We start from the raw sequence: 27,100 nt of genomic DNA, 5'->3' as shown, positions 1-27,100 counted from the left end.
CTCCGGCGTCGCTCTGGTGGACGGGAAGCCCGCCGGTCTACGCAATTACGCGATGGTGATGACCCGGATTCTGATGAGCTCGATATGACGCATATACGCCGGCGGCGTTCCAACTTCTTTATCTTCGCTTTCAGTTCTTCCACTTCATCACTTTTACGTTTTTTGTTACCTTTTTTCGGCATTATATTAAAGAATATAACGAAAAAACAACACTATAACGTCGCGCGGGAAAGGATAAAATATCGAGGAGAAAGTACGTGCGAAGCGGCTGAGCACGTAGACACGAATGAGCCACGATCGTAGAGGACTGGACGAGACACACGATGGGGGTACCGACCGGTTTTTTATTTTTTATCTACCCTCAACTAACGTGCAGAAGTGGCCGTGCGTACCCGATACTACAAGTAATATGCTAATCTCGAAGGACGAATACGAGTATAATTTCGCCATATTGATTTATCGAACATCGTTCGCTCGCATTGTACTCATAAAAATTATAAAATTATACGTGAAAGTGCTACCAACAAATCGTGGTTTTCTTCAATCGTATTTCTACCACACACCAGCCCTTCAGCTCAACAGAAGTTGCACAATATGTGAAATTGATAAATATGAAATATGAATAAATATACCTACATTAACTTTGGTAAAGCGACACATTAAACGCACTGCCAGGCACAGCGATACGCGCAGTTGAATAGTTTGTGAGTTCAACCACATATTGCAAATATTGACTCAATTTTTCTTTTTTATAATAAACAGAATGAAGGCTTTCAACGCCAACGCGAATAAAAACATTTTTTTGCAAATAAAATTCATTACACAGGTTTCGTATTTATATAAATAAATATCCAAGAGCAAACAATTTATTTGTCTTTGTATTTTAATTAAATTTGAAACGAAGTTGATTGGGTAAGTTGGATTGAGTTCGACGCCTGCCGCGGGCTTTCTCGGACTTTATAAACGACCTATTGACGGGCGAGCAACAGTTTTACATGGTAACTTCGTTATTGAATAGCTACGCCCTATATTTGGGTTACTTCCTGTCAGCTATCAAAGTTATTTTATCTGAAGGTACACAACGATAGAAAATAAATAAAATATTATGTTATTAGAATGTTGTTTATCAACCGGTGGAATGTTAATTTCTTAAGTTTAGGGATCTATACCTAAACATGATGATGATGTTTCCTTACTAAGAGGGATTCCACTAATCGAAATACACTTGTATATTTGGATAATTCCCTATATTATAGTACGTAGATACTATTCTTCTAATAAGTAATTGTAATGATAATATGCTTAACAGCCTCCGTGGTCTGGTGGATAGAGCGTTAGGCTCACGATCTGGGGGTCCGGGTTCGATTCCCGATGGGGACATTGTCGAAATCACTTTGTGAGACTGTCCTTTGTTTGGTAAGGACTTTTCAGGCTTGAATCACCTGATTGTCCGAAAAAGTAAAATGATTCCGTGTTTCGGAGGGCACGTTAAGCCGTTGGTCCCGGCTATTAGCACCTCCACCAACCCGCATTGGAGCAGCGTGGTGAAGTATGCTCTATACCCCCTCCAGTTGATTGAGGGGAGGCCTGTGCCCAGCAGTGGGACGTATATAGGCTGTTTATGTTATGTTAATATGCTTATGTATATACTATTATACATCTCTCTGCCTACCCCTTCTGGGATACAGGCGTGACGCTATGTTATGTTGTAATGTAATGTAGGCATTTCACACCGGAGGGACCACTCGTCCGAAGTTTTATTTTTTGTATTTTAGTAACTAAACTTGTGATGTTTAGGAAATTAATATCCCTTGAGATAAAAATAAATCTTGGCTACTCTACTTTCCGCCCACTAGAAAAGTCCAACTAAAACAACAGCGTAGAAACCTATTACATACTGTTACTGCGATAATTTTCACAACTGGGAGATTACAAAAGGCCAGGTCGAAGCAATTCATTTAAAAAAGCAATATTGCTATTTGATATTTCTTTGCATTGCGCACTTAGTTATATTCGCATAAGTCAAATTGCAGTATTGCTTTTTAGATGAATTGCTTCGATGTGGCCTTTTTAACACCCCCCCTATTGGTATTTCTGACTGATTTATGTTTAATAGATGTCAGTCGTAGTATATGATTTATTTGTGTTTAGTAATTATTATTTACTACCCTAGTCCTTACTAGTTCTTAGTAAAATATATTACTTTGTTGAAAGATCGACTGGTTATTAACTATCTATCTTCTGCAGAGTACTTATACTAAAATTCAATGTCGAATTTATTTTCGCATATATTAAACTGAAGAGAGACAAATGATTACTTTTATACGGGAATAATGGTGCGGTTTTCGAATTGAATAGCGGGTTGGCTTCTATGAGTTATACGGCCGAGTGGGTTTCGTGACCCAAAATCACGGTTCAAGGGTTGACTCGCGACTTTGGCGATGGCGACCCATACCCGCAGGGAGGTAATAACAGAGGGGTCCCCCCTCCCCCGCTGTACTACCTCATCAATCTTGGTTTTTTGCTAACAGATCAAGTTTGCGGCCGCCTGAACTGATTTATACAGCATCATATGTTAAGGCGCCTTTTTCACACGACACCAACAGAGTTTAGCATTTCCTCGGAAGTTTAGATGCCGTCATCAATCTTTCTTTGAGAACTCGTCTCATCCACTCCCTGATAGATACTTCCACAGTCCTTACCTGCTTTTGTTACGACGCTGTGGTTTGTTATGCTGCAATTTTTTGTTAGGTTTTAATACTTTTACACTGATACTACATATAGCGATAGTCCTTCGCGTAGTGCACGGGATTCAAAAACTTGCCTTATCAAGCTCTAACTTTTGAGGTCGGATTTTATAAAATTCCCATTTTATTGTATACGTGTAGTATAAAAGGAATAAAAGCTCCAAGTATTTCTCTGAAATCAGTTAAAACTCAGCTTTCGTACCATTGGGCAGGAAAGCTGGGTTTTATCTGATTTATTATATTGATAAGGGTAACTAGTGAAGTTAAGGCTTTTACTAGATTTTTTTAAGTTATAATAATATTCAATAATATCCTCGTACGAATAATGAACGATAATAAACGAAGGAGGTACTTGATTGGTCGGAGGTAACACACGTTCGCCAAGTTAGCGTAACATAATCCGATATAAGAAAGTTACTCCTCTTGATTTGATATCTTTCTGTCTTGGAAGGTCACATCACACAAGAACTCTATATTTACCATTGAAAAGCTCCGTTTTTATTCGTAGTTTTCTTATTTTCCTTAAGTTAAGTTGTACCTTAACACCTTTAAAAGTAAATTGTTGTAGGGATTCCTACTTTATTTTTTAAGACAGATTTTCCAGCGAAATATTCATAAAATGAGGACGTCTTAATTGTTTCTTATTTCTTATCTTCTCCTCAAGTTCCTTAGCATATTCAACGGGAAAAGAAGGTATAAGTAATTTGTATTCTTTTTTGTTTGAGACGTTAATTTAACTCGCGTTCATTGTACGGGAATAATCGCCACACTTTCCACTTACAAATCGTATGGAAGAAATAAACGACAGACACCATTGTTCGTAAGCACGTCATATGTTACGTCGTCTACCTCTTGGTATTCGTTTTGCTGAGCTTAACAATTTGTCACAGTGCATTCGAGACTGTGAAATGAAAAAAAAAAACAGCAAGAAAGATGAGTATTCGTAAGTCGTCTGGTGTAAAACGTTAACAAAGTGTCTGTGCGCGCAGTTTTAAATTAAAACCATCAAGTCTGTTTGAATAAGGTCACGGCTATTTGTTATAAAATGAACTTGGGGACAATAAATGGCATAAAATAGCGTATTCTATTCCGGGTTTAGCACATTGCTTTAACTACGAATAACGTCAACACAATGGACAAATACTTATAGGTCCTCGTATATTTCGATAAGCCCGTATACAGTTCGAAAATAGAACTGAAAAGTGGAGGTAAAACTTGCTCTTGACAACTTCTTGGTTTACTTTAGAAGTAGATAGGTACAGGTTCATCAAATGAGTGGATGTGAAAGGTAAAAGTTTTAACGCAGCCCCGTGCGGCGACGCGGGAGGCGGCGTGTCGGTTCAGACCAACACAGAGCAATCAAAACTTTAACCTCCCCTTCGTCTACAATTGCCTGTATCTATATCAAGGATTCTATGAGGTACGGCCTTAACGCCAGTAACCGTAAATTCAAATTCAAAAATATCTTTATTCAGTAGGTAACATAGTTACACTTTGAATCGTCAATTTTTACATAACGAACGTCTCTTCCGCCTAAAACTACTGCAGCTTCTCACAGCCTGAATAGCCGGGGAAAAGAAGCTGCAAGAAAAACCTTGGCACAGGGCCCTAGACGTTCTTTAAAAAAAATAAAAAAAACAAAATATTGGTATACAATTTAGTAATTTAGCTGTCTAATATCAGTTCTCAGACAGTTATTCCCATGCATTCACACACACATAACACATAACGTTCTCAATGAAAAAATCTACTAACTTTTCCAGTACTTAATTTTATTACATTTTTCTTTAATTTGTTCGCATATTTTCGTACTGCCCCTGCTGTATTTCAGCCGTAAAACAGCTTTGAATTTTACCTTGCATTGTAATCTATCCAAAGCCTCTAAAAGTTTAAATGCTGAAACAATAATTTACAAAGCGCTTTTGAGCAATTCAGCATCCAATGACTAATTTAGTTTGAAAGCTTTAACAAAAATAAGGTTACCAATCCACTATCGATAAATCAACATAAATGGCCTTTACACGTGTTGCAGTTTTTGTGAATGTCAACTAAACTCATCATCAGTCGAGATAAAACCGCTGACGGCGACATACTCATCATTCGCAAATGTGAAAATACGGATGCATCGTTTCATATGACATGGCTTGTATGCATGAAAAAATACCAGCGTACAAGCGACTTTGCAACGTGAAGTAAATTCGCGTAGATTTACGTTCTGTTACTATAGGGGAGTCAAACTCATAAAGAGATTAAACTTTTGATTTGATATCGCTTTAGATCAGATTCGTTACGTTTTGTGCTTTACATCGTAAAGATCCTACAAAACAAAGAAAATAACGTATTTCATCACAATTTCAAAACTATATAAAAATAAAAGTTTAATAACTAAAACCCGCCTACGGAAAAATCCGCTCTAAAAAGTATGAAACAAGATGATAGGATTAATATTACACTGAAATTCTTCCGATTAGTAATTTTTTGCAGATTTTTTCAGTTAATGACCTCTCGGGCGTCACGTCAAATTTAGCGTGTCAAACACATAACCCTCCTTTTTGCTTCGCCCAAGTCGGGTAAAAAGTGTGAGTGTAATTACGTACTTTGTCGCGTTAACGTAATGAATGAAGCGAAGAGAGCCGGCCCAGTTAGCACTAACCGAGTGCTGTGGTAGAGGCAATTTAAACTTCCTCTCACTAACAGTAACTAAAATTTGAACATTCGCAAGCAACAAAGGAGATTACACGCGCTGTCATATTCAATTTCCCTCTCAGATAAATTACGTGCTTACTTTATAGCGGGCATGGCGATATGTATGGATGTATAACAGTCTTTGTCTGATTCACCCTATTCAAGTTTGCGCTGTCTATTCATTCCTCCTCCTCCTCCCCTCTGAAAATGAGTCGCGATTCAATATTGAAAGTTCTTATAAAACGTGACGAAAATCTATTCATGTTCAGGGATGAACTTCGTACATTGAATGCTCATATTTACTCACTAGCTGCGCAAACCTATCCCAATTTGCAAGTTTTGATGTCATAGACACTTTATAACCTTGAGTGAAATATGTGTGAATAAGCTTTCAGTGGACCAAAGTTGTTACTGTGCAAGCTGTCCGGTCGGTCGACCCGTATCACTACCATTAACAACTTGTTAATGACAGTGTACATATACTATTGTTTTAAGTAGGGCAAACAATATCAGTTTCAGAATTGTATATTACCTATTAACATAATTTCGAACACCGGTACCGGACTTGCACCAATGAGTTATTAATTTGTCTTAAGGGCAGTTTTCACTAACACAATTGGCTCGACCATTACAGAAGGCGATACCTATCACGTTGGTCTAACATAATTCTCGGTGAAGTGTGGGTACTTAGTTCATCTTTTTTTTCTTTTATTGAGGGGCTTAACAAAGTTTGTTATGCCAGCCCCATCGATGAACTGTCTAGAAGTGTTAAAAATAAGCCGATAAGCTGTTGTGAATGAAAGCATAAATCAAATATGATTCCCTGCCCGTAGGCTCTGACAAAAGGGCCTCCAAGATACCTATACCACTACTCTGGCTCCTAACTTTTAGTTGCTTAAATAAACACTGCCTTTGTGAGGCCGGGTACATTCATATAAGATACGGTACGTATTCTCCCTCTTCCCACAAACTTCGCAGTTTGGGGAAGATGATTTTTTCATTAGGTAAGCAAAGCTCTTCAAAGGAATGTGCGCAGAACTTAACCTAAAAACAATTTTAAGAAGTTTCCTCCCGAATTCAACGTCGACGAACCAAGGTATTCAAGGAGGCTGACAAGCAAAAGACCTGTACCAGAAACCCTTTTCCTTGGATCTTACTAAATACTCTTTTCAGGAGGAGCATCTTGACTTTATATATGAATAGAAGAAATTCAGAATATTCAGGGATTATAAATACCTCACTTGTATCTGTACAGGCGCACTTTGCTAATTTGTCAGCCTCCTCGTTACCGCTCAAGCCTACATGAGAGCCCATTGCAACCTCAGAGTCACCCCACCTGGCAAACTATATATCTTATCCAATATTTTGTAAGATACTTAGCGCTGTACCTCTGTAGCCCGAAGCGGAGCGACCCACATGTTAATTTACCTGAAGTGCAGTTTTCACTAACACAGTTGGCTCGACCATTATATTCGTACACGGCGATACGGCTGACAGCGAGTTTGAGTTGAGTTTCGACGAGCGCTCGGTGAGGTGTGGGTATTTACTTCATCTTGCGATGGATGTACCTCGGACTACCCCAATTGGAATATAGCCGTGAACTTATGTTATGTTATTAACATAATTGAAATATTATCGTAAGAAATAAACCTAGGCTGGGCACGTCAACACGTATTAAGGTGGATAGAGCCATAAGATGTACAATAATTAACAGCCTCTTAGCTTAGTATCTCAAGAGAAAGGATGAGAATGATAAACAAAAAAAATGCTGTTCATAAATTCAGGCTTATTATAGAAAACATCTCCGAAATAGTACCTGATAAAGGAAAAAAAGCTTCCAAAAATACCCGTTGAAATCCCATAAGCTCCATGCGCGATTCGTTTAATGTCAAAACAAATATTCATGCTGTATTGGCTCTCTTCCTACTACAAACTTTACATGAAAACGTTTGTGATGGCATTTAAAATATTCAAGTCAAAATACGATAGATAAATTGAAAATCGTGCTCATATTGGCTCAGTTCCGCTCGTAAAACTAAAAGCTTTCGCTCGCTTTTGCACAATTTAAATTCATGCCTAAGCCCCGTCGAACATTGTAGTGATTCAGTCTGCCGAGGCTTCGATTCCCACTATTGATTATGACCATTGTATACAATATTCCCTAACCGCTGCTGAAATAGCCGCTTTTCTTTTAAATTGTCCCTCAGATTCTGCTTTAAAATCTGAAAACATTCCAACCAGAGAGAATGTCATTATATTTTATTGATAGCCAACAAACTTTTCCTTTTATAGTCGATAGCGAACCGCTTTGACTTTATCTTTGAGCACACATGACAATTACCTATATCTGTGACCTACATAATAACTACCAAACCTGAGGTCCGGGTATTCAATGGTGCTCTACCAACTCACACTTCTTCTGTTGTGAGATTTCGGAGACCTATGACGGACTTCATGAACCCTAATGTCATGGTTACTTTTGAACCCCAATAAGACTTATATACTTAAATATACGTACGTATTGATGTAAATAGGGACGAACTGCTGGACATGTCCTCCGAAGCAAACTAGGGATTACAAAATATTTTTTTGTGATTATTTCCCCACTGGGATACGAACCCAAGATTTCCAGATCGTAAGTCCAACGTTCAAGTGGACCACCGAGATCGTTACACTGAGACAGCGGTATACTCCGAAGCCCTTCCAACTGATAAGAGGAGTTTGAAAGAAAAGGCCACATTGAATCAATTCATCTAAAAAAGCAATGCTATGCGCATATGTCAAATGGCAATAAGGCTTTTACAATTAATTGCTTCGATTGCTTTTTTAACAGTGAAACGAATATACTGAAGTCTTCGTTACTATTGACGGCTCATCGACAAGCTTGACCGGGCGCCGCGCGCCAGACGTATGCTAAACACAGCATATACCGTCCAGCTTAGTAAACAAACATCCATAGTGTCAATCACGCAAACATACGAAACACATACACATTACATACAACTGTTGGCGATCGGACGACTGGCAGAAACCAAGTCGTATACGAAATCCTGAAGACATCTATCTTCTTCTAATCCTATTATCCCCCCTGCTGGGATGTAGGGCTCGAACAACAGACTTCCATTCCTCGCAATCTTTTGCAGACTATGTAGCTTGCTCCCGTGACATGCCGAGAATCAGAATCAGAATCATTTATTCAACGTAATTATCATGGATAAACTTGTTGAAGGTCAATGTAACATTTTTGAATTTACGTCATTTCGCAAGGTGTTATGGCTGAGGAGAAGAAATGACAAGAAACTGCAACAGCAACACATCTTTTAAAAACCAATGAGGATATACATTACAAGTTATTTAATAACTAGAGGAACACATTCAATACCAGACATTTTTATCATTTAGGTAGTCATTAATCTTATAATAAGCTTTTTTACATAAAGTAAGCTTCACGTGAGCTTTAAATTTATTTTCTGACAAATTTAAAATATTATCTGGTATTTTATTGTAAAAACGTATACATAACCCCAAAAAAGATGAATTTAATTTACTTAATCTAGAATTTTGAATAGCAATTTTATGTTTATTTCTTGTATTGTAAGTATGCCTTTCACAGTTTCTCGGAAGGAGAGATAAGTTTTTACGTACATACATAATGTTTTCATATATATATTGACTTGCGACCGTCAGTATATTTATTTCTTTAAACAGCTCCCTCAAAGAGTTTTTAATTTTCGGTCAACTGAGCGTCGCCAGGTGTATTTTAGCCGCTACATTTTACGTTTTCCACGCGCACATCAGATCAGAGCTCGTCGGCTTCTGTAGTGAAACTAAATTGAAGAAATGACGACTTCGCTCTTTCCAAACTTTTGTAAATGATGCAGCATTCAGCAAACCTTTCCATAGACGTACTTAATTACAAATCATCTACATTTTTTTCCGTTGCCACCTGAAGCGAAGATTAATTTATAATGTAAGTACATCTATTATCAATTAATATACTTACTTATATTACAATGTGTTGCTCGTTTTGATGGTTTGCCCCAAAACGGACATTAGGGGGCTACACGTCGCTCGTGAGCCGAACAAATTCGCTCCAAAACACACGCAAGATAATTTACGCCAGCTGCAAATTTTACATTTACCAACGAATTTGATTGATTTCAACCTTCGCGATATAATTATTAACGGAAAACATGGCTTAATTGCACGTAATCAAGTTCGCATTCGGGCAACATCGTGGAATGTGATCCGATAAGTACGTTCGCTTAATGACGGGAGCATGCATCTCTCTCTCTATTTAAGAGCTGCGCTCTTGTCGGTGGAGTAACCGCCATTCCTCTCTTCTTCCCGCCAAAACCTTCACCTCCCGATACGACACGACCTGCACCTTCTCTTTTATTTGTTTCATAAATGTTATCCTAGGTCTACCCCTTCCTCTCTTCCCTTCAATTTTTCCTTCTATAATGTTTGTTATAAATGAATCGTGTCGTATCAGGTGGCCAATCATATTTCCTCCCCGGTTCTCTATAGTCTTCAATATGGTTCTCTTTTCTTCAACTCTTTCCAGCACTTTTTCATGAGCATGCATATTGCTTCCTAAATTAATATTCTGCATCAACATATTATTTTAAATTGTGAAAGAGTAAGTATTTTAATTATAAATTTAAAAAGAACAAGTTTTAATTACTAAGATTAAATTACAGTAAGTTATATTAACAAACGACGATCGTCGATTTGACGATCTTGTGACGTAGCGAGTACTACTGGAGTACGATCTTGTGACGTAGCGAGTACTACTGGAGTACGATCTTGTGACGTAGCGAGTTGTGACGTGGCGCCGCTACTTCAAAAGCGCACCCCTGATGCCGGGTAGCAGCGGTATCAGTACTGGTTGGAGGCCGAGGAAATGGATTCTAGAAGGGTAGGGTAGTACCACCGTTCTACACGCCCTATCTATGGAGTAATGAAGGCGATTACTCCACCGACAAAAGCGCAGCTCTTAAATAAAGAGAGAAATATTTACAAAAATGATTTTGAAATTAATCCAACATTAATGAATTAACGTCTATGTGCACATACGTCATGTTCAAATAATCCACCTCGTGTCATTCCCGGTACAAAGGTGCCCATCAAACTAGCCGCGTTTTCACCACAAAATTTATTTCTTGAATAATTGTTTTCATAAAGTTAACTTTTTTGTTTGTTAAGGCTCCGTCTGGAGAATTCTCGTTTGCTATAAAAAGTTCAAAACAACCATAAGCTATACTGCAGCTTTATTTAAATTCAACTTACTTTGTTGTGTGCTCAGTAAAAACAGGAGAGCCACTTCAGAGTTTTTACGTTTTCTTCTACTACTTTTGTTCTGTGCTTAAACTAGGGTTAACTTATCTCGTTCAACACTTTGTACCTATTAATTAGTATTCTATGCTTCTTAACATTAGAATACTAATTATCTACCAGGAGCCAGGTGTAAATTACGATTCAGTTCCTATAACTACTTCTCAATTAGGCTTATAATACATACCAAAACTTCACTTCTTCAAACTGTCTGTCACTAAATATATGTAATTTAGCCACTGATAGATTTGAAGCCCAATACCTATATTAATACATACGCAAAATCATTGAGGTTGAATGATAAGAAACTTTATAAGCTATTTTCTCTTATTTCAGACCATGGTTGTATCAAATATGTCAATTCTGCGTCTGAGCTGTTACAGCGTGATACGATTATGACATTATCATCATCAACAGCCTATATACGTCCCAATGCTGGGCACAGGCCTCCCCTCAATCAACCGGAGGGGGTATGGAGCATACTCCTCGCATATGACATTATACTCGTTCTTAATTAAATACGTTTCTTTGCCAACAGACAGCAACTTCGTGTTGGGCAACGCTCAAGTGCCGGCATACCCGATCGTGTACTGCTCGGACGGGTTCTGCGAGCTGACGGGGTGGGCGCGTGCGCACATCATGCAGAAGGGATGCGCCTGCAAGTTCCTGCACGGCCCCGACACCAGAGACGAGCATCGCGGCGAGATCGACGCCGCCCTCGACTCCAAACATGAACTCAAACTCGAGCTTATTTTCTATAAAAAAAATGGTGAGTTGTCAAAAATATTAACCAGCGGGGGAAAACGCCACATCGAAGCAATTCATCTAAAAAAGCAATAATATTGCAAATTGACCTTGCTCATATAAAAGTAAGTGCGCAATGCAAACAAATGTCAACTAGCAATATTGCTTGTTTAGATGAATTGCTTCGATGTGGCCTCTTTAACCTCCCAGAATTTATTTGGTATAAAAAATGGCAAGTTACCAAAAAATAATGACTAGAAAGGTGCAAATAGGCATTCTTCGGAATTGTAAGCGATGTCAGAAGTTTTGTATGGCATTATATAATCAACACTTTTTGTTTTTGGTTATTACGTAAAAAAGTTCTGATGACGTAGCTAAATTCTCATAGCGCAAAACTTAATGCAGTGTGCGCTATCCTTGAGGATTACCTTCCAAGTTCATCGAAGGAGAGGTTGGTATTGTGTTTGATTCTACATTCAAATTACTTTATTATTTGTATACCTCTAAATAATATTAAGTAGTTCTCTGTAGTTATTCAAAATATCGTGCTCTTCAAGCAAAATGCTATCATCAGAACCCGAAGTATTTCGCAAAACAACGTTTTGTACTTATGAATTCAATTAATATTTTGTTTAATCCTGCTTACATTCAAAGTTGTTAATGGAAAGGAAAATATAAAATCCTGTGAATGATAAGGCGACTTTTGGAAAGCCTTTCAGTTCATTTTGCATGAAAAAAAAAGAAAAACAGTAAAAATGTGGATTGTAAAGTCACAATAGGGAATCGGGTTTATTTTTTATTTTGTGAAATACGTTTGCGTCCCGAATCGCAAAACTCACTCACACACTGGAGTCGAGGGTACTTTTCATTCCATTTCAAAAGAATGCTGCCAATCCTGCCATTTGATACGGGTCCCGGAAATTCATTTACATAATTACGAACCATTCTCTGGCGTCGTCGCCATCATTACATTTTTCACACGGAACATCACTCATCGAACACACGGAACAAAAATGTTGATGAAGCTGACGTGTGGCCTTGTATCTCACAAACTCCATCTTGTAGCGATTCATGTTTTGCGTTAATAGTTTAAAGACGTCGTCCACTCCACAATCGTAAACAAAAACCAATAAGGAGGTTTACGATTCCATTCGGCAAAATTAAACTTTTACAAGCATCCAGCTGTTTGTCGTCAGCGGGTTTACGGCGGCCAGCAACGACGCGGTTATACCATCGGTTATACATAGGTATTGCGCAAGGAGTCGAATCGCAAATAAATTCAGCGCAAAGCTTTTTAACTCCTAGTTAAGTATACAGCAGCGCGGATTAATACGCTCGGACCTTTATCCATAGTCAATGCGGAGGCACGCTTGTGCTTTTGAATTCAAATTACAAGCGACATTTACATCGATTTAAACTTACAGGCAGCCCGTTCTGGTGTTTGCTCGATATCGTCCCAATTAAGAATGAGAAGCGCGAAGTGGTATTGTTCTTGGCCTCGTTCAAGGACATCACCAACACCAAGATGGCCGCCATGAGCACTAATGAGGACTTCGACAGCGGTAAGTGTTCTTGTAAGGACGACCCTCTCCTTACAAAGAAATTTGCAAGCTATAATAAATTAAGAGTGTCTGTGTTAATGGTGCGTTGCTTTGAGGCGTATCCTATGAACTTGTTCCCCTGTTTGGCATATGTGATAATATGTACTAAGCACGTTGTTCTAGTGCTTTAGGTACCTGTATAATGGTAGTAGTTCAGCTCCTCCTTGCTACCCGTTGGCCGTAGTTGGCCCTAGCCAGTTGCGAGCAACACCGCACGGTAAAGTTCCCCACGACTGTTTGTTAGTACACACTTAGAAATTCATCGATAGTTAGTAGATACATTCACGTCTGAGTAGAGTAGGTATGTAAGTACCTAGAATTTAATTGTTATTGTATCGTAACTTTTCCTAAACAAGCAAGACCAACGTTACATTAAAATTTAAGTAATGCCTTTGTACCTTCATACAATGTTTACGTAGGATCTTAATACGCCATGAGTAATTAATTTAATAATGTATACGACTCAAGAACTCAGCCAGAGCGGGTCGTGAAAACCACTTAAATTTTCTTACAAAAGACGTTAAAACCCCCTTATTAAATTGAAATTGTGGTCAAATATAAATCTATCTTTAATGAAATCCAAAATTTATTTAATAATTATAATGCAAAACATATTAAATAATAATTATTGCTCATGTCGTGCTCTAGAATGCAACTAGAAGTACATAGAATTAGTTTGAGCAGTTCAAAAATAGAAGATGTTTCTAATTATTATGCTATTTAAGAGTCCCCCCACACTAGCGTCTTTCGAGCGTCGTCGTCTTGCCAGCGTAAGCGCGACGTCGACGAAAATGGATCCCGACGTAGAAACACTCCTGTTGATATTACTGATCCGAAAATTACTTAAATGAAAAAGGAAACATCGTCATCGCGACGCCAGCGCCGCGCACGCTCGTCGTTCGGCAGCCGGCCAGCGCTGACGTCGCGTAGCCGCGGCGCCTACGTCGCGTAGACGTCACGCTGACGCTGGCACAACGACGGTTCTCGAAAGACGCTAGTGTGGGTGGTCTCTAAGTAGAACTACGATGTTTCTCCAGCAATCTGGGGCGTCCTAAAGTAACCTATCCGGCTTTAATTTACGTAGTTAATTACGTGGCTATAAATTGGTTAATAAATCTTGGTAATTAGATGATAACATTATTAATCTATTTGGTACGTGAGATATTTACAAATTTCGTAAAGTAATTAACTAAACAATAGTCAGCCTTTCGGACAACGCTTGAGAATCATTGCAGTTAGAAAAAACCTAACTTTCTCGAGACAATTTGCTTAGGTAGGTACTTACATAAAGAAACATTTGAAACACATTCTATTTTTAACCCTTTAATGATAACATACGAGTACCTCTTATTATTGAAGAGGCCTCCATCTATTGTGAGTATACTGTTTTTTTTCTTTTTGTACTTACTTAATAAATAAAAACCACCCTGTCTATTTGAATATTTATATTTCTTCGTATTTTCTAGTGCGTGTTGTGTATGTTGGTTGTGTGACATGTCGCCAGTATTCGCTTCACAATGTTCATACTGGGTCAGGTCAGGGATACTGCACAGTTGTTTATTCAGGAACACTAATTTCATTATTAAATTCTAAGCTTTGCGATTTATGACAACACGGACCTCTTGCTTCGCGATGTTGTTATAATATCAGTTATTCTGGACATTTAACATTGTCATCGGACCTACTCACACTTAATAGGTACATTAATTTAAAATTCAACACGTTGCTTTTTAAATTTCGAAAACGTTTTTGCATATTGCGTATTAATTACTTTACACGTATCTACTTATTTGCTAAAAAAAATCAAAATGTGATTTTCTCTCAACACTTCAATACATTTTTAAGTAAGTAAGTAAATTAAAGTGAAGTTGTAGAATTTAACTAATAACTGAAGTAAAAGTATTTGTTCTCAATTTTAATATTGAAGTGTAAATACGTATTTGAAAGTTCAGTCGGCTACTTTTATTTTATTTGACGCGACGATGAAGTCTTCTAGACACGCACAACACAACTTTAGAATTAGGTATAATTATTATAAGGCATGTTTGTGGTATAACTTCCTTCTTTAAATTGCATGCAGTTGAAGAATGTTTTAATTAATGTGAAACTGAATGCCGTAACCCTGATCCCGTGAAACCTACAATTTCGTCTGTTTTTAAATTATTTTTAACAAATTATATATACGTATATAGGTACTCCAATATAGGTACTCGGTGTAAATTACAAAATCATTATTTATTTGCTTAGCTGGCGACATTTCCTCCAAACATTCCTTACCTACATCGAATTCGAAAACTTCTAAAATTATCAGTGTATTATTATTATAATACTTACCTACCTATAATTGATTTGATTAGATATACTTAGGTTTTCAAGTAATAATTAATGTACTCTAAGTGAGCTTCCGAATTTGATGTTTTACTTAATTTTTTAAATACAACATTAGTTAGGTATCTAATCTATGAGTGAGATTTCATCGACCCCCGACTGACGTCAAAGCAGATAATCCTATCCCTCTGAGGACTTTCATCGCGTTTCTTTCATATATTGTTGGAGTATTCTTAATTACGATTATCCTTCAAGCTCGGCGACGAGCAAATTACGTCGCGAAATCTCTCTCTAGCTTAGAACAAAGAAAATATCGTGTCATTTCTTTTCTTTATTACAAAAGCAGTCTCATTATTGCTGGTGCATGGTACTTTTACAAGTATATCGAGGTTGTTGTCGCGTTGTGATGTCGTGTAGCCGCGGAGTCGCGTTGTCGCCGGGATATACGTTGTACGTACCATGGGCTGGTGGTAGATGGGCGTTTGGAGTTTATAACAGGGTGGTTTGTACACGCAGGAGCCGCGGTGCGGCCTTCGGCTGGCGTGGTCACTCTAGCGTTATCCCCATTTGTACCCGCAGCGGCACTCTTGGGCGCCCGGTTCCGCGCTGAATCTAGTTGCCTACTTCCAGACCCGAATGGCAATCTTGACCCCGAAGCACCCTCGCCCGCCAACATGGGCAGGCGTCGCTCTAGGGCCGTCCTATACCAGCTTTCAGGACATTATAAGCCAGAAAAGACGAAGACAAAACTAAAACTCAACAATGTAAGTAAGGTAAGAATTTTATATAAGTAGCGTATAAACTAAAATGCACTGTAAGCCTTTCATTTATATTTCTACATAACAGAATATAAGAGTAATAATCGTTTATAATTACTTTATTCGTACCATAACATAAACAACCTATATACGTCCCACTGCTGGGAACAGGGGCACTTACGTTATAATAAGTGTTAAAGTATCTTGCGGTCACATCCACAAGATAACTCTTGGCTATGCACAGAATCAATACGTCCTTTTATTCATGATTTTCCCTCTAGGGATCCATTTCAGAGAGCTTTCAAAGTATTTTTAATGGAAACTTCAGTTTTCACTGGAGCGAACGCGATCACGTAATTAATCCATGAGAAGCCCTATCGTCAAATTTCATTTGCTTATCGATATCTTCCAAATTTATCCTTTCCACTTTGCTATAATATTACAAATTAGTTACTTACGTTGTAGGACTTCGTGTACTTAAATCGAGAGTGTAATAAATTTTGATATGTTTTAGAACCTCCTACACTCATCAGACCCACCGTTGCCCGAGTACAAAACGTCTGCGATAAAGAAGTCAAAATTTATTATTTCACATTACGGAGTATTTAAAACGTTTTGGGACTGGTTGATATTGATAGCGACGTTTTATGTGGCGGTTGTGGTTCCGTACAACGCGAGCTTCGTTGACGAGGGTCACCCCAGGATCAGTGTGACCAGTGATGTTGTGGTCGAGGCACTTTTCATCGTCGGTACGTAAAACCTTTTACACCTCATCCATTACTGATGGGATTCTGGTATTTCTATCTGACCATTAGCTTCGAACATTTACGTGACGCAGGTTCCCGTGTGGCTCTGATATTTAAATACCCCTATTAAGTTACTTGTTCGATAACCTTAACTCTGTAAGAAATAAACACTGAATAATTACAATAAATGCTTGTTTATCGAAATTATTCAGTAGTCCACGCGCTAAGCCACTACGTATATAAACACGAATTAATTTAAAATGTAACTAACCTTGAATGACAGCCAGCTATTAAGGGAGACCCTTTCAATCTTAATTACAAACTGAACTACCCTTTTGCAGATATAGTCCTCAATTTCCGTACGACATTCGTGAGTAAGAAAGGCGAGGTGGTGTCTGATTGGAAAGCGATAGCGCTTAATTACATCCGCAGTTGGTTCGTCGTGGACCTCCTAGCGGCATTGCCTTTCGACCTACTTTACGCATCCGATGTCTACAGTGGGGCGGTGAGAAACACTAATTAATTTTACTCTATTGTTACTCCTAATTGCTTACTAATAGGGCTGTCTGTAAACTTGCCTGGAACTCCGAGCTCTGTGTTTTGTTAGGCGAGCTAAGAAACAACGTAAACGGAGTTACGACGCCGGAAACAGCAACAAAACAAGGGCGGAAATTGAAATGAATTGTATGACGTGCCGTAAGCCGGCTTGCGTCGTCGTATTAGTGAGTAAGTGCTTTGGTTGTAATGCGCTATAATTGTGTGATTTACGCTTATAATTCCCCTGGCACAACATTGTATAAATAAAAGCAATTCACACAGGTTAGTTTCACGAAACTTCTCGTTGAGTTTTTGAGTTAAAAAGTAAATAGGTAATGAGTAACAATATTAATATCTGAGTCATATTCATAGAGTACTAGAGGTTGCAGTTTTCTGCACAGTTGTAATAAAATTGACGCTTACGGAGTTTTCGGTTCTATTTTACTAAACATAAAGGCGTAATTGCTCTTCAAGTGTTAAAAGCTCTTTTTACTCTGATTGACTTTCGCCCCAAACCCACACGAAGACTAACTGTGTATCGGTTTTTGATCGACAACTATTGAGCTTAATGCTCATAGAAGCGGCATCGTAGCGGGGACGTTCTATGCCGGGAATACTTTGTAAATAGTCGAGTTTGCTAAATATACACAGACATCTGCGGCGCAGTGCGTTTCCATACAAATTCTCAGTCCACGGCGCAAAACGCTCGCTGTTCCGCCTCTTCTTTATTACCAGTTCTGACCACACCAACATTTCCAGGAATCGACGCATGGGAACGTCCACTTAGTAAAGCTAACAAGGCTACTCCGCTTGGCCAGACTACTGCAGAAGATGGACAGATACTCTCAGTACTCAGCACTGATCCTCACTCTCCTGATGCTATCCTTCACGCTGGTGGCTCACTGGCTCGCCTGCATATGGTTTATTATCGCCGAGAAGGAAATCGAATACCATAAGCATGAAAACTGGGATTTAGGTAATCCACATCTAGGTAACAATCAGTGTATAATGTCGATGTACGTAGCAGTTTTGTTCTTAGTTATGTAGTCGCTTTCCATTTGTCCGAGAGTCGGTACTTAGTAATGCCATTAGTGAATCGGCAGACATGTCTAAAAATTTTTTTTTTCACGTTCAAAGTAGTTTTGTTCTGCAACGTGTCACCCTGAATTTTGTCTGTATGCACGTTTTTATAAAGGAATGTAATACCCCGTTCTATTTTGCTTAAATTTATTTATTTATTTACAAACCTATTTATATAAGTAGAAGGAAAATATTTTATTATTAGTAAGTAGGTATTTTGTTTTGTTTAATTTACTATTATTATTTTAGAACAAAATTTTGTCTGTGATTCACAGAGTCCGTTAGACTTTGAAAACATTTTATAGTATTTATAATAGTTACTTTGTAGTGTATTGTAAATTGATTATTTAAATTACTTATTTGTTTTCAAATATGTATTTATAATGGCTTTAGACCCAACAAAATACGAATTACACTAATCATCCATTTATCACCCTTTCGATTGTGGTGATTGGTATCCAAAACGCTATAAGTGCGTTGAGCGGTGGGTAGCAATGTATGTATATGCGGGTAGCAACTAACGACAGTATCATGATCTGAATCATCCCTCAAAGTTTTCGTTACGATGTCACTAACACTCTGTATAAATAAAAATGACCCTTTTGTGGCTACACTCTGGAAGTGGAGTCCTAGTATAAGACCTGGGGGATTAAAAAGCCACATCGAAACAACGCATCTAAAAAGCAATATTGCTATTTTACATTTGCGCGCGAAATGAGTGCGCAATGTCAAGAAATGACAAATAGCAATATTGGCTTTTTACAAGAATTGCTTCTATGTGGCCTTTTTAGGCCCCCTGGAGCTCCTACACACATATACATTCAGATCATAAATATGTAGTGCCACTGAAGGTGAATTTGGATTCCTACCTCCTTCGGTATTAGTCCGCCCATTCCAGTAGTTGGATGTTTGGGAGTTCTGAACTCAGCTAAAAGCCACTTCGTTAACTTGACGACTGCTCTAAAACAATCGAAACCATTGGCACAGGTCCCCTCCGCAGACAAGTTCTAAATTAATACCACTACGATGACTTCGTTTAAGTTTTGACGGCACCAAACATTCGTCATCGTATAAAGCCATGAAGCATCTTATTTTACAAGTAAAACACTAATAATGACAATAACTACACTTGCAAATATGATATCTAAGCTGACCGCCGAAAATCGGGATATTTTATATATTAAAAACAATTAAATACAAATATCTCAATAACAGTTAGATTTAGAACAGGGTGTTTCATAATCAAATAAGTCAGAAACGATGTAAACTACTCGTTCTTAACTGGAATAGGTCGTCTTAACCTGTAACCCTGTATAAACATTAACTTAGTTACTTAGGTTGGTACAATTTATTACAACACAATAACATAATATAAACTTACGGCTATATTGCCAATTGGGGTAGTCAGAGTACATTGGGTAATGAACTAAATAACTAAAATAGCCTCATGCATGCCTTGCTATAAGCTTAAGCAAAATAAGCTTTCAGATTATTAGCATTAGAACAGGAAAGGCTTGTTTTTAAATACGATTCATTTTTGTGAGGGTTTTGTGTATGATTCATATATGAGACGTGATGTGTAAGGTTTTATACTCGTAGATGTGTTTAGAAGTAACATAATTATAATATGAGGTAAATAAGCGCCGACCGCGCTGGAAAACGGTAGCTTTAAATGTAATTAATCTTCGTAAGGTTGACTTTGTAAATAAACCCTGGCATCGGATAGTCTTTTAAACATTTCATTTTTGAACGGAAATTATTCACAGATTCTATTCACTTATTGCGCATCTACCGTAGAAACAAGCGAACTAGGTTGGAAGTCGAACTAAATTGAATTCTAATCGAATTTACAACAGGCTATTGGCATTCGAGATTCCCCAACAAGTTTCCAGCCAAATATTTACAACAAAAAGTTAATAAAATTCTAATTGGATCGTGCAATGAATTATTGCAGCCCACGTTATTTGCTTGTCGTCGAAGAAAAATAACTAAAATACAGTTTCCTTTTATTTTTTTAATGGCCTTTAAAAGTCCCACTGCGTAGTCTTTCCTCAGTGCAGTGTGGAGTATACTTCACCACGCTGATGCAGTGCGGGTTGGTGAAGTCTCGAATCAATCTAAATTTATATGTGAGGTCATGAGATCACGTTACTCAACTTTTGTGTCGTATTCGAGGAAATTATGTGATTTTAAATGGCACATTTAAACTAAAATTATACAGACACAGTTACACGTGCCTCCTATAAGATATGTTGTTGTGAACTTTGCGCTTTCTAAGACAAATAAGCTTTAAAAGGAAATTCAATTTGTCTTGCCGTTTGGTTTAGATATTCAATTTTGCAGCGTAATTCGGTTTTTGTTTTCTTTTGAACGAAGCCTTATGTTTCGTATTAATTTCAGGGTGGATAAACAACTTGGCGGATCGGTTGAAAGTGCCGATACCGAACATATCGCACAGTGAGAGTTATGTGACGGCTTTATACTTCACATGTTCGTCGCTGACCAGTGTCGGGTTTGGTAACGTGGCGGCCAACACGGTCCCGGAGAAGATCTTCAGCATACTCGTCATGTTGATTGGAGGTGAGTTGTTAGATATGTTAAATGTGACTGTATGTACGAGGAGCTCGGTGGCGCAGCGGTAAACGCGCTCGGTCTGCGATTGTAGAAGTTAAGCAACTTTCGCAAAGGCCGGTCATAGGATGGGTGACCACAAAAAAAAAGTTTTCATCTCGAGCTCCTCTGTGCTTCGGAAGGCACGTTAAGCCGTTGGTCCCGGCTGCATTAGCAGTCGTTAATAATCATCAATCGGCACTGGGCCCACGTGATGGTTTAAGGCCCGATCTCCCTATCCATCCATAGGGAAGGCCCGTACCCCAGCAGTGGGGACGTTAATGGGCTGATGATAATGTGATGACTGTATGTACTATGACGGGTGAATCGATAAGATAAGGAAGATGACCCACTGTAATGCTGACACAAATGACAATGCTCAAAATGTATGGACGAAAAACCCAAAATAGATGTTTGCGGATCACAATGCCACCTATGACAAACGATGAGTTATAATGAGTTATTATAATCAGTGAAAGTAACACTGATTGAACCCAATGGGGTTTATGATTGTGTAACATTTTTTTTTTAATATACACAACGTGATGGATGCTATGCGGGGTATACACCAATCCTCGTCGATCACGGCAGTACTACAGCCAATTGCACAGACCCTCATGTATTCAAAGAAGCCGGATACTGGCCCCGCCGGCGTGGTCGATGATTTCCCTCATTAAGCGCTTATCACTATCGACCCAATAGGGTCGATTAATTCTTTCAAATATCCTTCCTCTCAGACGACGCCCTGAGCCGAGGTTCGCGCCCAACTGAGCACCCTCAGGCCTGTTGTCTTAAATTTTGTACCGGGTGAGAGCTCTCAGCGCGCCCCATTTGTCCGGCCAAGTAGTTAATACCATCTGCGGCAAATCTACTAAAAACTACATGGATTCAATCAGTGTTACTGACACTGCACCGATTTATTAACTCATCAATAGGCACTACTTTTAGATTGATCCCTTGACAATTCACATTACAGTCCTGGGTTTCTTTTTAATTTCCTTTATTTTCACGATACATACATATTCTACTTATATTTTTATCGGATGGCATTCACAAATTGTCCGGAATTCAACAAAAGACTGTTGATGTCATAAAATCCCGGACGTGCTTTTATTTTTAATATGTATCGCACAAAACATTATACAACATGACAATACCATTATTGTCATAATAATAAAATATATTAAAATATAATAAAAACTATTTAAAAAATAGACTACCGTTGGTCCCGGCTATTAGCCGTAAAAATACCTCCACCAACCCGCATTGGAGCAACGTGGAGGAGTATGCTCCATACCCCCTCCGGTTGATTGAGGGGAGGCCTGTGCCCAGCAGTGGGACGCATATAAGCTGTTTATGTTATGTTATGTTTATGTAAAAGACTATTATTTTATTGGATGATTTTACGAATTCTATTTATATTTAGAAAAATCTTGTTAATTTGAAAAACCGAAGTAAATAGGTATACAGACCGTTAATCAAACAAATTAACAGCAGGCGAATACCTCAGCCAAGAGGCTTTCGATTAGCGCCAATTATTATTTACCCCCAAGTCCTTTGAAATTAAGAAGCTGGGATTACTTACTACTTATTTATTAGGCTAATTATAAATCCAGTTCGTTGAAAGTATTTAACTTTTAATCGTATAATACTTATATTGAGCCGACAAAGGTTGCACAGCTAAAACTCTCGGACCCTTATTGCTCAAACTTTGTAAATCAAATTCTTCGACGATTAATCACTTAAATTTTAATTGCTGGTTAGCTTGCTACCCGACGGGTTGCCAGTCGGTTGCTATATTGAAAAAGAAAAAGGATTCGTAAGTTAATTGTGGAGTTTTATTTAAACCAATTGATTTTGATTACATCGGTTCAGAGTTGGATGTTTTTGAAAATCGTCAAAGATTCCTATATAGATATAATTCTTTAAAGAAATATTTATAGAGTTTTACTAAGGTCAGACGTTGCAGTTCTACACATAAGTAAATAATGACCACCGTCCTGGTTTACTGTTACATTTCATTCTTCATCTTGTGTGAATAAGACTTCACAGCTTGATAATATAATAATAATATATAATAAGATATGGAAATGACATACAAATAATATATACTTACTTAATAATAATCTGTATTTCAGACACAGGATCCAGAGTACAGAAAAATATTATTGTAAAGTAATTTAAAACAAAAGTAATTGATGCAGTCGTCAATACAAAAAATAATAATATTACATAGTAATGATAAGAACTGTATTTTTAATAATTAAGTTTAACTTACCCTAGTCCATTTGTCTCTATGTAGATTTTTCGAAGTTGAATGGGAAGATGAACCTAAAATTCATTGTCATCCCCTCTCACCCCGAGGGGGAATCAAAGAGCTCCATTGGGATGAATTATAATGCTTATTCTTTTTTCTTTGTTTTCCGAGTTTCATTTTCACTTTTTCTCCTTAATTTCAGACTACAATGCGATGCTATTTCTTAGCAAGATTCATTATTATAAACTGGTGGACCAAAAAAATGCACGTATAAGGTGTATACAAATTATAAGTTAGTGGCATCGTAACGAATACTGATGAGAATGATTCAACTCATTATTCTGAGTTAATATCAAGTATTAATTCGCATCGCAAAAGTATACAACTGAAAATAAATTTAAGAAAGCACAAAAAATAATGAATTTTGCGACGGAAAATTCCATTTGATATTAACTCAGAATCATGGTCTGAATCATCCCCCTCAGTACTCGTTACGATATCACTAACATCCTGTATTTTCTTTTTGTTCTATTTTACAGTTTTAAAATTCCGGTTGGGATGCCTGTGCCCAACAGTTGCATTTATGTTTCTGTATTTAATACAAAAGGCACAATTCACAATTATGTGTTATATGTAATAACGTATATGAACATGAAAGGGTACGTTATATATAAACTTCATGTTTGTCTGTCCGTCGTTACCCGGTTGGGAGAACTCGAACATGAGATGGGGGAAATCTTTATGTACCTACTCCACGCGAGCGGAGTGTACGAGAATCTACGATCGGTTACTGGGCCATACCTAACCTTATCAACTGGAGAGTTACGGAGCAAACCTATCACACTTAACCAGAGTTATTGGTGGGGGAGAAGCTAGACCCTAATAAATGTTAAAGTTATACTTCAATAAATTTATTCGATCATTAACTTAACCGGAGAAACTTTTAACTTTCATAATTTACCTTGTAATACATTTTTCAAGCGTTAGGTACCCGTTTTGCTAGGACATGCAATAATTTTTCATCAGGCCATACGTCTGCTAGCAAAGAGCAATTTAAATAGTTTGGTTCTTTATCTCTTCGAATAAAGTTTTTGTGTCTGAGAATAAATCTCTTGATACTTACGGATAATCCTACCTGCACTCCTTACTTTCTTTTAATGTTTCTTTTGTCTGCCCTAATATATGACTAAGTATATAAAAAATATGTAAAAGCACCTCCACTAACCCGCATTGGAGCAGCGTGGTGGAGTATGCTCCATACCCCCCGGTTGATTGAGGGGAGGCCTGTGCCCAGCAGTGGGACGTATACGAGTATAAGATGTTTATGTTTTTATATTATGTTATGTATTGTTTATATTATACGCAATTCATTCTTATTTCTTTATAGATATGTATTATTTTTATGGATATGTCGAACTACTGGATTGTTACATATAGTTACATTAGGCGCGTTCTGACCTAGTCGGCTGTGGGCTGTACTTTCATTACGTTATGTCGTTTTTTAATCCCGTTGAAATGAAATGTATCTACACATACTGTGTTCGTTTTATGAAACGAGTGTAAAATTATGAATTCTGAAAACGTAACAATTTATACCAACAATAAACATATACACCCTATAATTCATTAAGAGTAGTTTCGGTATGCCTGCCAGTTATATTGAAGTATTGTGTCAATTTAGAGTGGATCAAGTAGGCTAGATGAGATAAGATACGTCCCACTACTGGGCACAGGCGTCCCATCAATCAACCTTTATGGAGCAGCACAACACATTTATTCTTTCTACTTCTTCTATCCTGTGGTTTGCTAGGTGAATCACCAACCTCATCAGTCCTGGTGTCAGAGTTTCTATTGAGCCGCCAAAGGCGTGACATGACTCATGTAACGACTACGTACTTTCATCAGTAAGTAGTAACCGGGACCAACGGCTTAACGTGCCTTCCGAAGCACGGATCGTCTTACTTTCGGACTATTAGGTAATCAGCCTGTAATGTCCTCATCAAACTAGGGATCACAAAGTGATTTTTGTGATATGTCCCCACCGGAATTCGAACCCGGGACCTCCGAATCATGAGCCCAACGCTCAACCACTGAACCACGGAGGCCGTTAAAATAAATAAACAATTAAATTACGGTGCAGAGTGACAAGCCTTTTTAAATAAGTACAATGATACCCTTCTCTTACCAAACATTCGTGTGTGTACCCTATGAACCATGATGGTACTTACTCTGTTTTAACATTTCAAAAAGTTCAAATTATGTAAAAATGTTGCATTGAAGCTCGTAAAACCGCGGCAAAACCATTGCACCGAGTGGAAACATAACACAGAGTGCGGCATAGTTACCGTTCTTTTTCTCTGTCTGTGGCTCTATCTCAGATTGCTGCCTTTGCTTTGTGACGTCACAATTTGAACCATTACATAACGCAGTGTTGCGTTGATTAACACCCGTTCGCCTAAAAACAAGGTTCAAGTTAGGCTCCATTATTTTTAGACTCATTTAAAAAAGCCGTGGTAGCCCAGTTGGTAGAACGCTTGCCTCTCGCTTTGAGGTCGCATGTTCGAATCCAGCTCAGGCCTAAACCAATAATTGTCGAATTTGTTTTCCAATTCATGTTTGGATCATAAATGATTAACACGCGCTCAACGGTGAAGTAACACATCGTGAGGACACCAACATTCCCGAGAAATGTTTTTTCGGAGGTATGTGATCTAACTTGTATTGGGCTGGTTTTCCCTTCAAGGGTTGGAATGTCAGACAGGCAGTCGCTTCTGTAAAAAACCGGGCCTGTCAAATCATCAGGTTAGGTAAACGGACCCTGTGAAAAATGGGATAATGATGATGGATGGATGATGATGGATGGGATGGTGATGGGAGATGATGATTTTAGACTCATTTAGAATTGCTATTATAATGAAGCTTGTTTATTTAAATCACTTACGAAAATCTTCGTGTAGGATATGTGACCTGGTGGAAAGAATGACTTTGTATATGTTACAATTGGCATCGAATAGATAAACAAAAATTTAAAACGTCTTCTGATCTAAAATGTCTGCAGACTTTACTTAAGAGTAGGCTTACTCCCACAAGCCTGTTTTTGAAGCTCGGTTTACAGAAACTTAACCAAAATTATCTTATTGAGTTATAGTTAGTTATATTATTTATAACTTTCCAGACTTTATTTGTGTGCTCAAGATGAGACCGTCAAGTAAAACTATACATTAGAGACTTGATAAATACATTTTCTGTAATAGTGTTAGACGTTCGAAAAGATGAATATCAGCGTGGGGAATAAATAAGTAAATATTTCATAAAACAAACCGCAAATAAAAATAAACTTTATAAACCCTTTATATTTCGCGATATATACTTGATTTGAATGAAGTTTCAGATTTATACAAAGTTGTACCTGTTTTTGCTTGTCATCTCTACTGGCGAAATCAGACCCCATAGTTTTTATTTGTCTGTATCAGTAAAATGCAAAATGATTTCCTTGTTGTATTCTATACATGTAACATTCATAATAGGAATTTTTGTCTATTGTGAAAATAAATATTGCTACTTACTTAAAATGTAAACAAAAAATATTTACACACAAAAACAAGCGTAACTAAACTTAAAAAGTAAAAAAAAACACTAAAGAAACAACTAAACTTAAACTAACAATTTC

General features: G+C 37.8%; 1 protein-coding gene across 15 annotated transcripts in view; it reads left to right on the top strand.

The window, feature by feature from the left end:
* LOC126367522 (potassium voltage-gated channel subfamily H member 8-like) overlaps nucleotides 1–27,100 on the top strand; it is a 128,416-nt gene that overhangs the window by 88,691 nt on the left and 12,625 nt on the right. For 7 of the 15 annotated variants that reach the window (XM_050011073.1, XM_050011076.1, XM_050011075.1 and 4 more), the window contains 7 exons: nucleotides 11,308–11,538; nucleotides 12,938–13,075; nucleotides 15,959–16,215; nucleotides 16,715–16,949; nucleotides 17,288–17,451; nucleotides 18,243–18,474; nucleotides 20,964–21,143. In XM_050011073.1, coding sequence (XP_049867030.1) covers nucleotides 11,308–11,538; nucleotides 12,938–13,075; nucleotides 15,959–16,215; nucleotides 16,715–16,949; nucleotides 17,288–17,451; nucleotides 18,243–18,474; nucleotides 20,964–21,143 — 1,437 coding nt within the window. The remainder of the gene's footprint in view (nucleotides 1–11,307; nucleotides 11,539–12,937; nucleotides 13,076–15,958; nucleotides 16,216–16,714; nucleotides 16,950–17,287; nucleotides 17,452–18,242; nucleotides 18,475–20,963; nucleotides 21,144–27,100) is intronic. The other 8 variants (XM_050011082.1, XM_050011085.1, XM_050011084.1 and 5 more) reach the window with 7 other exon arrangements.

Source organism: Pectinophora gossypiella, chromosome 6 (genome assembly GCF_024362695.1).
Source record: "Pectinophora gossypiella chromosome 6, ilPecGoss1.1, whole genome shotgun sequence".
In the NCBI taxonomy this organism is placed as follows: Eukaryota; Metazoa; Arthropoda; class Insecta; order Lepidoptera; family Gelechiidae; genus Pectinophora; species Pectinophora gossypiella.
Note: the sequence above shows the minus strand (reverse complement) of the source record. Positions and strands in the feature narration are given on the sequence as shown.